At 36.6% G+C, this 16,761-nt stretch overlaps 1 protein-coding gene across 4 annotated transcripts in view; it reads left to right on the forward strand.

The window, feature by feature from the left end:
- Positions 1-16,761, forward strand: part of FHIT (fragile histidine triad diadenosine triphosphatase) — a 521,244-nt gene that overhangs the window by 52,374 nt on the left and 452,109 nt on the right. For 2 of the 4 annotated variants that reach the window (XM_085072421.1, XM_085072422.1), the window contains exon 2: positions 12,367-12,425. The exons of 1 other annotated variant lie outside the window; for it this stretch is intronic. Coding sequence is in view for 1 of the 3 variants with exons in the window: in XM_085072420.1 (XP_084928546.1) it covers positions 11,386-11,407; positions 12,367-12,425 (81 nt within the window). In the remaining 2 variants the exon portion in view is untranslated. Of the gene's footprint in view, positions 1-11,370; positions 11,408-12,366; positions 12,426-16,761 lie in introns of those variants that run through there. One more of the 4 variants, XM_085072420.1, reaches the window with a different exon arrangement.

The raw sequence follows: 16,761 nt of genomic DNA on the forward strand, positions 1-16,761 counted from the left end.
TCTGTCTAATCCATGCTCTCCTGAAGCCTGGTATGCAGGGCTGTGCAAAGCCATCTGCTCCATCGGGCATTTGGAGCTCATTTGGCTGTTTTGGGGTAACTCTAATTCCCCCATGATCTGCTTTGACAAGAGGCTCTTGTCCTGTCAGTGGTGTCAGTACCTCCATGGGAGTCAGGGGCACTCTCACTCAAAAACAAAGCAGAACTCTAGGTTCAAATGACTGCTCAGAAGAGAAAAATTGTCCTGAATTTACAATATTTATAACAATATCTTTAATAGCAGCTTGTAAAATCTTCACAAATATTGCCTTAGTACCACACCATGGTTTTTCCTGCCTTAGCTCCATACCCCTGGCCTTTCTGAATGAGTTAGGTCGTTACTTAAAGCAAGTGAAAATATTGCATTCTTAATTTGTCCAGCTACAGAAAATGAAATATTTACGTAATAAGCAAAAAATACTGAAGGATACAAACTTTCACACTACTTTTCCTTTTTATTTTAAAAAAGTTGCTTTTAAACTTTCATTCAGTGTTGGTTTACAGTGTCATGGGAGGGAAACCAAAATGAACTTTGAAAGAATTGAATTTTATTTTCTCTTAAGAGGTTAACATAATGTACCTGTGGATTGTTTTGTTGTAACACTGTTTATCAGAGTAAAGTCGATTTAAGCTTTTGCTCTGTTGCATCTGTGGAGAGACAGATGGCTGAAAAGAATATAAAGAATGTAGTATTTTATCAGTTCTTTCTGTTTTCAGTGAAAGGGCTTGTTGGGTCCCTTGGCTGCCTGAACACAGATGCAGAAAACAGGAAGAGATAGTGCAAGAAAAAGAATTTGTATATGAGATTTCCTCCAGTGAAATACAGAAAAGCTCCCCATCTTCCCCACTCCTTCAAAACCAAATTATTGAAAGCTAAATAACTACAAAATCCTAAAAATTCAGATCTCAACTGCATTTTTACATTGCTCATGTTGTGCACTGTTGGGCTAACTGGGCTGACTTTTTAAAAATGTTAAACTTCTATAACTGATCACGCACAGTACTTTGTTCTGTCACTTTGAATTTCTGTTCATAGCTCCAGTTCAGTGAGCTCTTTCCACTGTTATCAAACATGACTCAGTATTGGGAAATACTGTGAGAATATTAAATTTGAGGTGCTTTGTTTCATTTTCAGGTTTAATTTATTGATAGGACCCATCCCTCTAATATGCATAATTAATGAAACACCTTAAGCCCAGTCCATCTGAATGCTGCTGGCTATCAGCTGGTGGCAGAGGGTTCATCATAAATACCAAGCCCTTTTTTTGCTCTGTCATTTAAAAAAAAGCCCTTTTCTCACTCTAGTATTTTATATTTATATTGAAAAAAAAGCTGACAAACCAACAAGCACAACAACAAACTGTCTCCTGGTGATAAGGTCAGAAGTGATAGCTATCACACAAAGGAAGAGCTTGAATAGGGCTGCAGGGAGACACAAAAAGAGCTCACTTAATGAAAGGACAGATTATGCCTCTAAAGAGGCAGTGAAGGAGACTTGCTGAGGCTTTAGGATCTAAGAAAAGATTTTTTAAATGATAGACATGGCGGAAGAGTAGCTATCCAGGTGATGGGAAGTGTAGAAAATACAAGAAGGATACCTGGGAATAAGAGATGCTAAGGAATGTGGAGGAAGATCTAGGCTAAAGGGATGTATTGGAAGCTCCAGAAGAAATGCATTTGATTTAGGAGACAGGGTAAAATATGGAGTGCAGGGATGAGGAGATAGTATTTCTAATAAGCAGTTTGCGCTTGCATTCATCATTGCATTTCAATCACTGAAAAATCAAAACTTTATTTACGGAAAAAAGTGTTCAGAAATAGCCTTTTATATAGTTAATAGCCTGTCTGGTCAGTGAGCTGCCAAATATATGCTGAGCTTAGTATTCCCACTGTGATTTCTTTTTCCATAATGGAGAGAGCAGGAATGGCTTTCATAAAGACTATTTGTCATCTTTTAAAGGATGTATTGGTTTGGTTTTTTTTTTTTTTTTCATTCTAAAAACATGGCCTTTGGCATTCACAACATGCATTTTTCATAAATGCAATTCCTTGGCAGAGTGAACTGTTCTGATGTTCTGATGTTTGTAAGAAATAGGATTGTATCAGGCAAAAAACTTTTAAGTAGTTGAATGCAGGATACTACAGACTTTTCATAATGCAAAAAAAGTGTTTCCTAGATAAAAACATAATCAGATTTTTTAAAGTTTTAATGAAAATATTTTATTTTGTGCTTTCATCTACGTGAGTTTCCTCCTTAAATTACAATTAGAGTGTTAGTTCAAAGATATAATTCGTAATGAAGCCTCTCACATTATAGATGGGAGGTTGAAATTTAGCTCCTTGGCTCTGATTCAGCCAAACAGCTCTTGTTTGCTTTTAAATGACAGTAACTTGTGTTTGTAACAAACTATTCCACAGATCTAGGTACTTACAGTCTAATTATAAATATCTTTATAAATATTATGGCTTTCTGGAAAATTATTAAATTAATATATGATATTGTCTTAGACAATTCCAGAGAAATCTGTTATAAGCCTGTCCTTTGTTCTGCAATAATATCCAAGAATATCCAAGCAGTAGCAAATCCTGTTGTTTTTCTTTTACATTTGGTTAAAAGGATTTAATTTGAAGTGTAAATTTGCTTAGAAGGACTTGTTGGAGTTTGCAGTGGAATGACATACATAGTTTTCTAAAGAAAGCTTTCATTTCTTGAAATCTTTATAGGAACAAGGGCTTTGGTTTTTTCTGATGACTAAAATCATTGTAGCTTTATGAAAACCAAAAATCAACTCAAAATCTGCTGCTGTATTTTCATTACTTTCAAAGATCCTCCTTTTGCTATGCAGCAACTGTTAACTTCTCAGCACCTTGAGAAACAATCTGAAGTACTGGCAGTCTCTGTTAGGACTCAGGTTGTTCATGTTGGCATTGTTGCTTTTGCCTTTCGAGTACACAAGGTTTGTGTGAAGCTAATCACACCTGCTGAACCTTCACTTCCTTGGAGCAGTGTGGGACTTTCTCAGGGTGAACTTCCTCTGGGGAGGACTGTACAGGAGCTGGGAGAGCTGCTAGAGCTGGGGGAGTGCAGTGACCAGATTTGCCAGGGAGAGGACAGAAATGTGTCTAAGGTGTGCTGAAGAAAAGCAGACAAGAGCTCATGACTTGTTGCCTGCAGGCAATTAATGTTTCTGACTCTAGCCCTGCTGTGCCAATCTCTATGTAATGATTCATAACTGCTTAAGAGGAAAAAATGGGAGGCAAACTGGGATGAAGTTTGTGCAGCAGAGTGCTGTTTTATAAGGAGCCATGCTGTTTTCCAAATACATGTTTCTGTGGCATATATTGCAATAAAATGTAAAAGATTCTCAGCTGCTGAAAACTAATGTAACGTCAATTATGTTTGTAATTTCAACTATTTCTCTAATGCATTTATTAATCCATTTTTCTAATATAATATTCCATGTTTTATTCTGGACAGGTGATAAAATGTGAGAAGAAAATAAACCCCAAATTTTGGGAGATAAATTTTGCTGTAATAAAGCAAAAATGTAATGAAGAATTCTGGATATATTGGTGTCCTGTAAAAGGCTTTCCCTCTCAGTTGTTGTGTGCAGTTTACACTTGTATTTATAAACAAAATACTCTTGCACTTGATGTTTAGAGTAATTGCTCATTAGTCTTACGTTGTTATATCCAGAAATTCTATAGCTCCAAATGTGCAAACCCACCAAGAAATCCAGAGAGAAAAACCCCAAAGCTATTTCATTTATTTCTGAAGTTCTGCTTCTCCTGCGAAATTGTGAAGTTCCCCAGAAGTTCACTTTGAATAGGTTACATTTACATAAAGTGGTACATAGGTGAGATCCCACTGAAGTGTGTGCCATGGTTGCCTAATCTTGGGGAGAACGATGGAGAGGGAGCAGGAGGAAGAGTTTTCAACACTTTCAGAATCTTTCAACTTAGGAATTATTGTGTTTGAATTGGCTTAAAGCAGGTGAACATGATTGTAGCTGTTGTTCTGGAATGTAAGAAATATAAGAATTTTTGTAAAGGCCTTTATTTGTAAGTTCTTTTTTGTACTAATGTTCCCTTATAAACACAAATACAGACTGCTCAATGTCTGAGTTTTCAGAGGAAGAAAATGGATTCAAATGGCTTTAGTCTGGACGGTGCTCATGAACTTTGTTCTATAGCTGTCACTATTCATTTTAGCTTTTGATTACTTCGCATCTTGTCATCACTACAAGGTGCTGCATAATAATTTAACATCACTTGCAAGAGTACATTTGTAGAGGAGTTGTTTTATACTTATTTGATAACATGGGAAGTTGGTTGCAAGTAAAATACAAAATAAAAAAGCATAAAAAAATACTTTGGTAGTTTACTAAAGATAAAGTGAATTAGAGTGAAACCACAATTCTCCTTTTCTTTTCCCCTTCTCCTTCAAAAAACCCCCAAACCCAAACAACCAACCCCAAACTTTACCTGCCCTATTGCTTTCAGACATTATTTATATATAAACCTTTTGGAGTTAGAATGTGAAGTGTTGGATTTCAGTGTAGCAGACAATAGTGCTGACCACCTCTCCTGTTGGCCTTGGTACAATTCTCACCATTTGGCGTGAGACGAATGAATTGGAAAAATGAACAATGACAGCCAGCAGTATGAAAGAGTATTTTTTAAATTACTGCATTAAAGCTGTTTAACTCACTTATATATCTGAGATATCAAATAATTGCCCAATTTCTTTTACTGTAGTTGATAAAATGTACATCTCTTTGCCTTCTCAAAAATCTCCAATGCCTTCTAAAAATCACATTTGCAACAGTTTTTAAATGGCATTCTTAAATCCCCAACTGTTAATTGCAGCAGGAAACTTTAGTGGCTATTGACTACTGAAACTGTATTTGACTTCAGTATTAAATGTTCTGTTTTACAAGGACATTTATGGAGTAAAAAGGATACTCTGCCTCCTTCCCTCCCCATAATTAATAATTTTGTCATGTGCCTTCTCTGTGCCTCTTCAGTAACCATGACTCACCTTAATACCAGTGTTTGACATTAGAAGCCTCTCCAGAGAGGAAGAAAATCATTCAGAAATGAGCTGTATAAAGGTTATTAAACCAACACTTAAGATTCTAGTCCTGCACATTTTCCTTTACCCCTAATTAAATGCCAAGAACAGCAATGTAGAATTTTCAGTATATACATATGCTGACTATATCTTTATCAGAGGAAAAGTATCTATGGGGAACTGAAAGTTTATTCCCAGCAGTCACATGTTCTTGCTTATGTTTGGAAAGCTATTTTTTCAAATATGGGGAAGAAATCTTGGGAGTTGGGTGCCCTAAATATGCACATTGAAGTACATATATAATAGGATTCTTTTCTTACCCCTTCTTGTATGGGTCAGGTTTTTAGCTGAAGTTGTTTTCTTGCCTGCAATGTTACTGTTTCTGTAAGTAAAGGCAAATTGCACAAGAAAGTTTGGAACATTGGGTCAGTGCTGTGTAAATACATCCCTGCTTACAAAATTCTCATTTGTCACCTCGCAGAAAGCTCCAGCTCTAACCTGAATATCAATATCCATGATACATGGAACAGTGTATTCATTTTCTAAATAACTGTGCATTGTTGGCAAAAACCCACTTACCTTAAGTTTTTCTCTTTCTAAAGCTTCTAAAACCCATGCAGACTGGGAAAAAGTGAACTTTTAATCACCAGAGTGTAGCATGTTTAGTTCCATTCCCTTTACAGGTGGCAGACACTGGCAGCTGCAAAGCAGTGATAATTTGCAGTGTTGCCATTCTGACTTGCAGTGCATGACCCTGGCGAGGTTGGGTCCTTTCAATTAGCAGGATGAGGCTGTGAAATCTCCTGCTATTATCTTCTTGTTTCCAGGTTCCACTGCTGATTTACAGAATATTACATAGGTTGGCCATTAAAGTCTAATTCCTTCAATAAAAATTTAACACAAACTTCCTTTCCTAATTTATAAAACTATCTGGGTCTTTTTCTAACCAGTTTTCTCAACCTTGTGCATGTCAAATTAATGCTTTGAGAATATAAAAGGTCTCTAGATCTTTAGTCTCTTGTGATGGCTTTTTGTGGAGTTTGCATAATACTTTATTGAATTATTTTGCTCTCATAAGTGGTAAACAGGTAATTCAACTTAGCTGGGTAAAGGTGCTTTTTTTGATATTTAGTGCTTACTGAAAAAAAAAATCAAATAATGTATCATTTCTAAAATCTTTAGAATCTCCAGAATTTATTATCTGATCAGGTTGATGCTGCTGCTAATAACAACAACAATAATAATATATATGGAATCCCAAAGGTGGGTTTTAGCCAAAATAAGGATTTCCTAAATTGACAGAACTTTTAATAGAGTCTTTTCAAGAAACAGAAAAGGCAGTGAGTGGTAGAAGCAAAAGAAAATCTGGAAATTCGATTTTACCCATAGGCATGTTTTATAAAAATCACATTTAGTTTAGCTTATTTCTCAGTTCTTCAAATTCAGATATTTTTTGACATTAACAAATCGGAAAACTAAGGATGAAATCACTGATCTGATTAGATAAGTCAAAACAAGAGACAGATATTATACCATTATGCTGCATGTACACATAGTAGTGCTATTTTTTGTCTTGTTCATGGTTCAGTTTTCAATTAAATACCCATTTAAAAAGGTAGTTAAACTGGGCATAAACAAGTATAAGGGGTGATGTCTTTAAGTGATGTTTTTCCACTTTAACATCTATGAATACAGATTTTCTTCCCTTAGCAAAATATACAAGTTCTTTTTTAATTTTAAAGCTTTCTCGCTTCCTTCATTTCAGGAATACATCCTCATTTGTTTTGGTTTTGTGAGCATGTTATGGTTGTAATTTGTAAATCAAATCCTCCTGTTTATTTTGAAACACCTTCCCAAGTCTAGTTCTGATGTTGTGGCTCTCTCTCATTATTGACGTTCAGGGCGGTGGGAATGGGGCAGCATTGCTGCTGCTCCTTGGCTCTTAAACTTCTTGTCACTTACTTAAAAATCAGCTTTCATGGTACACAAGGAATGATGGCATCTGTCACAAAACTTCATAATGTTATTTTTACATATTCTTAATTTCAATATGTGTTTCTTTTAATATTCTATTTTGGTCAAATGATGAGGAAACAGCTACACTGCAGTGTTATCATTGTCGATACCTTAGGAGTGTTTCTACTCAATTAAAATATGCAAAATTGAGAAATAACATTTCATTAAAAACTCATTTTATTTAGCTGATGTGAAGTTTGATAAAGGTTTTGAATCTCTGAACTAGTATCCATAGCAAAGATGCTGGTGCATTAATATGTTCCAGATTTCTTCCTGATATTGCCTTCAAAATGAGTATCATGTTCCTTATATTTCTCTGCTTCCTGATGGATATTTTCTGGTTTGCCAGAAGGTGTTTAATTACAGCCTAAATCTTACATAAGTATTTGATTCAAACTCACAAAGATTATTTGAATTTTTGGATCTAATCTTTTGTGCTATTTTTACTTATAAAGACTGTAATGTGCCTATTACAGTAATTTAAAACTGTTTAGATACTTTATATTTGTCTTTCAGGATTGTTTGTTAATTTTTTCAGTAATGCAGTCTGAATTCCTTACTCTTATTGGTGTGGCTTCTCTCTTGCAATGTGTGTGTATTTTTATACTTGTGAGCGTTTCCCTGTGTACCTTTCTCTCATCTGTCTCTGAAGGTAACTTGGGAACATGAAGTTACCAATATGGAGAAAACAATTTTTGTGAATTCAAGAGTCCAGACTGCTGCTTTGTCAGAATCTGTTGATCTGTTTTAAAATGTATAAGCAGATTTAATTAGGGGAGTTGGAAGGAGCATTACTTGAGGAAGCATTCTGATGCGTGATTGATGCTAATGCAGGTATTTTGTGTACAACTTTTGACCAAATGATTCCTGCCTTGACTCCTGGGGAATCTGACACACTGCTTGTGTATTGAGGGGAAGAACTGTAGGGTCATTGTTGATCTGCAGCTGGCCAGGGGGTTGCAGCCATTCATTTCCTGCTGGGGGTTTTATGACCTGGTTGTTTGTAGGTTTCACTGCTCCAATCCTGTCCCATCCTCGGTTGGCAGAAGTGAGGAAAGTTCCTGCTGACAGACAGTCAAAGCATAAATCATGTCATGGCCCACTGGGGTTACGTGGTTCTCAAGCCTCAGTAAGGGTTTTGAGTTCCTTTCTTGATACACTCTTGATTCTTAGTCTGGAACTTCGTTATATAAGAGTCTGACTTTTATCTCAAATCTCTATGAAATGAGATTTGTTGGAAAACATGCACAGCTTGAATTTCAGTCAAAAGCCTACATTTATTGAACACATTTCCTTTCATGGTCACCCACAGAGCAAACATCTAGAAATGCTTTGCAGACAATTGATTTGCGTAATCCTTTAAGTTTTGTTTTGGATCTCAGTTTTTAAGAACTAATATTGTAATGCAATTTTTGTGATAACTGCATTTTTGATACCTGCAGAAATATGTATTCCATTTCTTGTGTTAGCTTAGACTTTTTATGACTGTAGTTAAATTCACTGCATGCTGTATCCCTTCCACAGAAAGTCAGGTGCAAGCAGTTCTGTATTTGCTTTCATTTTTAAGGATTATGACATAGGAGTGAATCAGTTCTACACTTGATCAGTAAATCAGTAACCAGCACTGAATCATTTTCTTGAATAAAATCCTGACCTTTAAAATGTCTCATCAAATGTGATGTGTTTTGTGCATTGAGTGCTTATCTCCCCTCCAAGTATGGCAGTAGGAATGGCAAACTGATGGATATTCTGGACAGGGTACAGATCAGATTGATTTACTTAGTGTACAGTTCTTGGAGGTTTTTTGCAAAGGGAACTTGTGGTACTAATGAAGGTCTTTTTTCAGGGAACATTTTGACTCCCTTAATCCCTTTTCTTTTTTGTTAGTTTTTAGATGCTGCTGTTGCACCATCTTACAGTACAATAAACTCCAAATTTGTTATAAAGCTATAGTATTCCATTAAAACTGTTTGTATTGTGACTGTTTGCTTAATTCCAGTTTTGATAAAGCAGAAAATTAATTTTCTTTCTAAACCAAGTAAATCTCTACCAACCTGTCTCATTTTATCAGAGAGCACTTGTGAGATTTAGTAGGTTCAGGAATCTTGCTCCGTTACTGGTACAGATCAGTGGAGCTGAAGCAACTTAATATTTATGCTTGAATGGGGATGAAGGGAGAGACTTTCCTATGCTAAGCAACAGAGCTGGAGCTGCCTAAGGAACAATTGATTACAAGACATTTTTTGTTGCAGTACTAATAAACCCAGGCTGCACTGCTCTACGGGATGCATGGACACCTCCCTCCTACTTGACTTAGAGCACTGCAGTAATTTTTAGAAAAGGAACTTTTTTTTTCATATTTGTCTTTACCACTCCAATAAGTCACTCTAACGTATCAGTTGGTGTGCTGCCTCATGAGTCTTTAATGATGACTTTCATGCAGTATAAGCTGTCAGTAGGTCAGAGATGCCTCATATCTTGAATGGAGTTATGAAATATCCTGAGTTTATTACCCTATTAAAATTCATTTTAAATGTCAAAGTTTCTAATTTGGACAAGGAAATTTAATTTAGGTGCATCTTCAAAGTAGAACACAATTTTCTCCTTGAGTATCAAGTGAAGTATCAGATGAAAATAAAAGGAACTTTACAGCATATGATATTTAATTCTTTCTGTGTTTTAACTTAAGGTAGTTTGCAGAGGTTGGTATAGAAATAATAATTTTGTGGTCTTTTATGATTTGCTTTTTATGTTAAAAGCAGTTTGGAGAAAAAGCTTCTCTAACTTTAACCAAAGATGCTGACTATTCAAAAAAACCAAGCACCAACATTCTTGGCAAAGCCCACTGCCATTTTTTTCCGTAGAAAATTCTATGCTTTGCCATCCCCTGAATACCTCATTGTTTGTTTTGACCCAGTTTGTTCTCTTTTCTGTTCTGTGATGTTTAATTTTTCTGTACTGCCAAGCTGTGGCCTGTCTGCACCAGGCCTTGGCCTCTGTGCTGGTTGGGGTGTGTTGGTTCCTCTTCTCACTGCAGAGAGTTTTCCCAGTCAGGGAGCTGCAGCTTCAACAACCTGAATGTTCTATAGCAAGGCAAAAAGATGGCAAAGCTAGATGGTAGTGCAAGTCTAAAATTGTCCAGATGAGTAAAAAGATTATCAGATAGTGATAAAAAAAATGTTTTTCTGAGCCTTTTCAGTGTGGTTCTGTTTCTGAAACTGGACCCACAATTGTTCTGTCAGCTGCTTGTAAAACCTGAAGCTTTGTTAAATAGTCCCTTTTCTTGTTAATAAAGAAATGTCATTAATGGTATGATATATCAGAGGTACTGGCTTGTTGCTCTCTGATCAATTCCTTCTGTGGAAGTACAGGATTAACAATGGAGGACAAAAGGCATGATAAATTCATTTAGTGATAAGAACTTAGAGTAATCAGGAAGTACCTTGTTGGTTTGTGAAGCTTAAATGTTAAATTCCCTTGCAAAAAATAATAGTTGTGGTGTTCATTTCAGTATCACTAGATCACTGTTGAGTTTTGAGGATGGCTCATGTGAAGCTCAGTGAGTGTGTAATGTATTTCTCAAATTCTTTCAAATAGTCAGATATCATTTGGTATCACACAGTAATTTTAATTTCAAAAGGAAATTATAGCAGCATGGGAGAAAAATAATGGTAAAATTTTTTTGTAATTGTAATGAATTTTGTTTGAAATAAACCTGTTGGTGGTTGATACCTCCATCATAATGGAGTGTAACACTCTCCAGATTCCCCTCATTCCTGTAACTTTCTCTCCAGGCTTATTTACTCATTTGCATACTCATACTCTGTACATGGAGGTATCATTTTCAGAGATGCTGGGCTGCATCTTGAATTGATCATTGCTGTACTCACGGGGCTGAGTAGCTCTCCCTGAGGTAAATAGTCTGTTTTGAATATTAGAAGTCTGTATTGTATGCCAAAATCTTATTAAAACAGCCTTAAATTGCTTATATATGTACATATATATAAAAATAGATGAAGAGAATTATATTAATGGCAATAAAAACTTAGATTTAATCATCACATTTTCATTACTTGAATTTCAGAAGTTTTGGTGACATCATACATTTATTTAGAATGTAAGTCACAGTTATTCAGCCACTTAAATGTTAGCCTTCTCAGTTGAATCTGTTCCTCTAAAAAACTGTTCCAAAAATACTTGTTTCTTGTGACCCCACAGAAAAGACACTCTTTGTTTTGTTCCACAACATGAACAAGAATGCAAACCATCTTAAATTCAGGTATTGATGTAAGAAGAGTTAATATTGAGAAATTGAATTCCTTTCATGTGCTCTAAATGTAGGTTTCAAGACAGTTAATTTCAGAATGGCATATCTCAGCAGATGTGTGGAATTTATAATAGATCTCATCCTCACTATGAGTCTTAATATACAATTATATAAAAATTCTAGAAATGTCAAGTAGGGAAAAATTCTTAATGCAAATCAATAACAATTTGGCCGTATTGCCAGATCAGTTGTATTCTGTGGTTTGTAATTTTTCAATGAATAGACAATAATGTTTTACATAAGCACTGTAATTTCTTTTTATATTGATTAATCTTGATAGTTCCTTCTAGTTTTTAGTGTGACTGTTATTTGTTTGACACTACCACCTAGCGAATGTGGCTCTTGTCATAAACTGCAGTGCAACTTTCTGCTCACACATAGACAATACCTTGCCAATAATACCAAAAGCAGGACAAAATATTATCTCCCTTTTACAGATGGTCTGCTTAACGTGCGTATTTCCTTTGGCTTCTGGGCAGAATTGTACAATGCATCCTGGAAACTTTGCTGCCACAACCACATTGTCACTGGTTCTTTCAGCAGTAAAATTGAAGCCATTTGGATTATCTGTGTATAAGCTGCAAAAACAGCTCTCGCTTGGAGCTGTAGGGTGTGTAGAGTGCACCTCAATGGGGTGACAGGTTCTGTCATCAGCATTCTGGTTGAAAGAGCTAATAACAAAAGAATCTTCTAAGTTGTGTTTATTTCATCCTCCATTCAAAACAACCCAGTTCCATGGATAGTTAGAGCCTGACTTTAGTGGGAGGATCATGGATCCAGGGTGTCTTGTATTAAGTCCAGAAAAGAGCTGAGTGGAGAAAGCAAGTTGCTGCCCAAGCCTGCGTCCCTGTGGTTGGAGTAGCTCATCCTTTCATCTTCTCATGCGTCTCTCTGTTGTTTCTTTGCCACAGGATTTGTGAATCTCTGCTGCCCTTCATGCAGGCCCAGAGGTCCCTCTTCTGCTGCACATGTGAGTTGGTGGTAGTTTCCAGAGTGACGCAGTGATTGGGTTTGGGTATGGGGGTTGAGCTTGGCAGTGTATTTTCAATGGCTCTCCACTGCCCTTGTGTGTTGCTGGGTTCTTTATTCAAGTGCATTCACACAGATAAACACGGACTACAAAGAATGTTCTGGTCATTCTGACCACTCCTGTGATCTCCTGAATTTTATTGTTGCAAAATGTTGTATCTTGGATTGCGTGCTAGCTCAAACACTAGGTTTAGTTTGGTTTGCTCAATTTGTATATTTCTAATATTGTTTAATAAAGGTACTGTTGAGTAAGCACTGATACTCTTAGGGGTGACATAAATTAATTTCACTTCTACCATGGAATCTCTCCATAGATTTATCACAAATTGCTGGAGCTGTGAGTGATTCCATGCTCTCATGAGATGTGTGAGATTAAATTCTGTCACTACTGTACTGTTTTTAATTAATTTAACCTCCAAACTAATAATTTCCTAGTGTCAGTTTCTCTTTCCTTGGTCAGTAGACAAATTAGTTAATGGCACATTAATAAGTTAATGCAGTCAATGTTTAAAAGCTCCATAAAAGGGATAAGAATGACTTGTGCAGAGTCTGTAAGTGTTGCAAAAGTAGGGGTTCAAGTCTTTAAGAGGAAAAACAGAAGTTACATTTTTGCATTATTGCTTGATTTCTGCTGTTGACTATGGAATTTGCTCAGCTAAAAAGCAAGGGTAGAAGCTGAAATGCTGTAGTGCCAATAGCTAAATCCTGAAGTGATGTTTTTGTAATAATCTGGAGAATAACAAAAGGAAACAGGAATAACTCTGACAGAGTTGAAAAGAATTGAACTGTGCTGGGTGCTGAGGAAGGGGCATTCATTTTTTTTTTCCCCAAACAGCAATTGAGGTATCTCAAAAATAAACATAACTTTTTCGAAAGAGTGAAGTCCTTAACATTATCTCATTGCTGAGTTTAGTCTGTGCATTCTTATTGATCAATTGTCTTTATGTGGTGAATAAAGGGGAAATGAATGCAATAAACAGAGGATTGTTGCACTTTTACTGTTTCAATGTAGAATGCTCATGCATTTGGGTTTCCTGGGAGACAAGCCTTATGAGGAAGGCTTAAACAGGCAGCAGAGCAGTGACCCTTGAAAAGCACCATTACCTGAGTTGGTAATATCTTCTCATCCTCAAATCCTGGCCCTCAGCTTGCTGAAAGTGAGAAGCTGGAGCTCACTGCAGTGTGTGACACTGAAAAAGGGGAGTGCTGGGGTACCACCGGTTACCACAATGCCATTTGGCAATATCTGTCTTCTGAAGAAAGATATTTGTAACTCAGTTCTGGTAGAACACAGGGGGCTAAGACAGAGCTGTGTCTGCCCAGGGACTTGGGGAAACTCCCAACCATAGGTCAGACAGAATTCAAGCCCCTCTGGTTTTGGCAAGTTGAGTATATTTGAAACAAATGGCTTCTTGTCCCTTTCCAAACAGGTGTTACCCTGGTGTCTCATGTATCACTCGGGTTGTTTCTGCCACCTCAGGGTTATTACACAGACAAGTTGGATTTCTGGATCCTTCTAGAAATGCCAAGATTGAGTCTTGAGTGTTTCTGCTGATAACAATGACTACTGAACTGGACTTGGGAAATGTTTGCCTGCAATATTTTCCACTAAATGAGTCAGTGTAATAGTTGGAAAAATTGTATGTTGCTATAGCAAAATTAATTTTAAACTCATTAATTAGTTGAGCTAGTCTGACAATCCAATGTACACCTTGCCCTCCATATTTTGCCCATACTGTCAGTTGCCATGTTGAGAACTTCAACACTAGAATTCAATTAAAAGTTGTTTTGAATTGGATTTACTGTCTTTAATATAACTACTGGCTCAACAGGAAGGATGCAATGCATGTTTTGCAAGTTTAATGAACCATTTCAAATGACACTTTGTTATTAGTTTCAAAAGTGGCATTGTGTTCTGTCATGACTTTTTCTAAATCAAGTGTAAATGGGAAAAACAGTCGAAGTTATCCTGAAGGTGCTCAGATAGGAGAGAGCAAAGCTGTTTAAACAATTAATACATAGCAAATGGAATTATTTAGAGTGAGTGGTTGAATCCTTGCTAGTTAAATGGGTGTCAGAGCAGGTAATGGTGAACATGGTTGCAAAAGAGGTAATTTCTTCAATATACAGTGGCTCAAATGAAACAATTGCATATATAAAAAAGTCAGTAACAATTTTGGAAAACTGTCTCCTGTTATGCTGCATTTAAATGAGCAGGCTTAGTGTTTGTCACTATTTAGAGATACAGACTTGAACTTACTCTCAGAAACCTCCAGTGATGAAATTCCCAAGCTGCTTGGGTAGTCTGTCAGCCTCTAAAAAACGGTGTTGCAGTTCTTGAATGCCCTAATTTTTAGGAAAGACTTTCTAGCTTCAGGAGAGCCCAAGCTGGGGAGAGTCTTCTCTCAGTACATTATTTGTGTGAGTGTTTTGCATGTTCGAGGAGACTTTAGTGAAAATTTATTCCCTGTTGGGTGTATATGAGGCTAATTCTGCTGTACTTTGTGTTTAATACTTCATGGCATGCTCATTGTGTCTCAGGTCTGTGTGTATAATTCAAAGGCTAATATACTTGCTCAGTGCTTGCAGGAATATGTTCTTTGAAACTTGAACTGTTTTTTTTGTACTGTTTTGGGTTTTTTTTAGTGGTTCCCCCTGTCCCCTCCATGTATTGCTGCCTGCTCTTTCAGAAATAATGGTATTTCTCCTGTGATGACTCAGGTGTACTTTGAATTTTATCAGTGTTTCTTGTGTTTCATGCTTAATCTTTTCAAATGCAATTATCCATGTGATGTATTATAAGCTTCTGGGGAGAACAGAACATTATAGTTTCTACATGAATAGCTTGTAAGAAAATGACTAAGTGGACCTGTTTATAGACCTAATGCACCGGGTTTCAACTCTAAAAAGAATGTAGCAACAATGGGCCCTGGTTAACATTCTGTGGAAGTCAGCAGCTTTGATGTATATATTTGTAGATGTCTGCAGAGCACAGATAATCAGTATTTGAGGTGTGCAAATTAAAGATCTACTTGACCAGTCATAAGTACAGCACCGTAAGGGCAGAATGGCACTGAGAAGTAATAAAATGGTCTTTAATCTCTTACACTGTAAATTATAATCTGCTTGTGGTTAAGAGAAAATATTTTGGTGGCTGTAGTATTCCATTCATATTGCTACTGGGTGGAGTTTTCTTAACTAACAGGCTTTACTCTGAGCTAGTAAGCAGGTATTGCTCAGGAATTTCCTCAAAGAGGAAAAGCCACTAAAAATGTGCTTTATTCCTTGATTAAAGGTTTATCTGTCAGTGAGGCAAATTTGACTGTTAGTCTGACTTGCTTTTTTTAGTGTTGAAAGACAGTGGGGGTATTTTTATGATTTTTTTTTTTTTTTTTTTAGCTGCCTGCATTTTATTGAGACACTGTGATATCTTACTTAGCATTTTGAAATTTAACAGATCTGTCTTTTGGTTTGTGGAAAGTATCTCCATTTGATGGTTGTGTCTGTTTTATCCAATTATTAGTCAGGGCTTTTAAGTGTAATATCTTCACTGTATTTTTAAACACTGCTTTTCTATTTAGTTTCTATATATCCCCTCTAAATTTTGATTAATTATACTGAATAGAAATACAAGTGTTTCTCATACTTAGGGTCTCTATTATATCGACAGAAAGCATGAAATGTCAGATTAAATGTTCAGAAGAAAGAACAGGCTGAAGTCCTACCCTGCTGACTGTGCTGCAGAAAATGTCCTCAGGATGCAATGAGTGGGGAAGGTCCTGGTGATCCCAAGGAAGAGCTGGCATTGCTGGGGCAGCTCCCAGGGCTGCTCTGGCTGTTGGTGCATTACAGCAAGGTTGTGCTGAGCATGCTGCACATTCACTGCTTGCACCAATTGTAACTCTTGCTTTGAGCTGGGCTCCAGCCTGGTGAAGCTGTTCTCAGGCCATCTGGAGCACTTCCATAACTCAGCAGTGGTAGTGGGAGCCATAATTTCCACTACAGTGAGTATAAGTAAAGTTAAGTAGAAAAGATGGTTTGTCCAGAAGGCTGCAGGAGTTAATTGCACATGACTGTCAACACAATTCAGTAATTTTGGTCTACTGGGTACTCCAGTTACTGTTAGTATTTTCTCTCTGATTATGAAAATAAATAATTGTTTTGATGACTGTTCTGTAAACACTTGAACAGTAATTTTGTCTTGAAGAATATTCTCAGCAGCTACCTGCATTTATAACAATTGTGGTAATACAGATTACACTATAACACACCAAAAA

The sequence above is a fragment of the Lichenostomus cassidix genome, chromosome 12 (assembly GCF_008360975.1).
Source record: "Lichenostomus cassidix isolate B80296 chromosome 12, HeHo_3.0, whole genome shotgun sequence".
In the NCBI taxonomy this organism is placed as follows: domain Eukaryota; kingdom Metazoa; phylum Chordata; class Aves; order Passeriformes; family Meliphagidae; genus Lichenostomus; species Lichenostomus cassidix.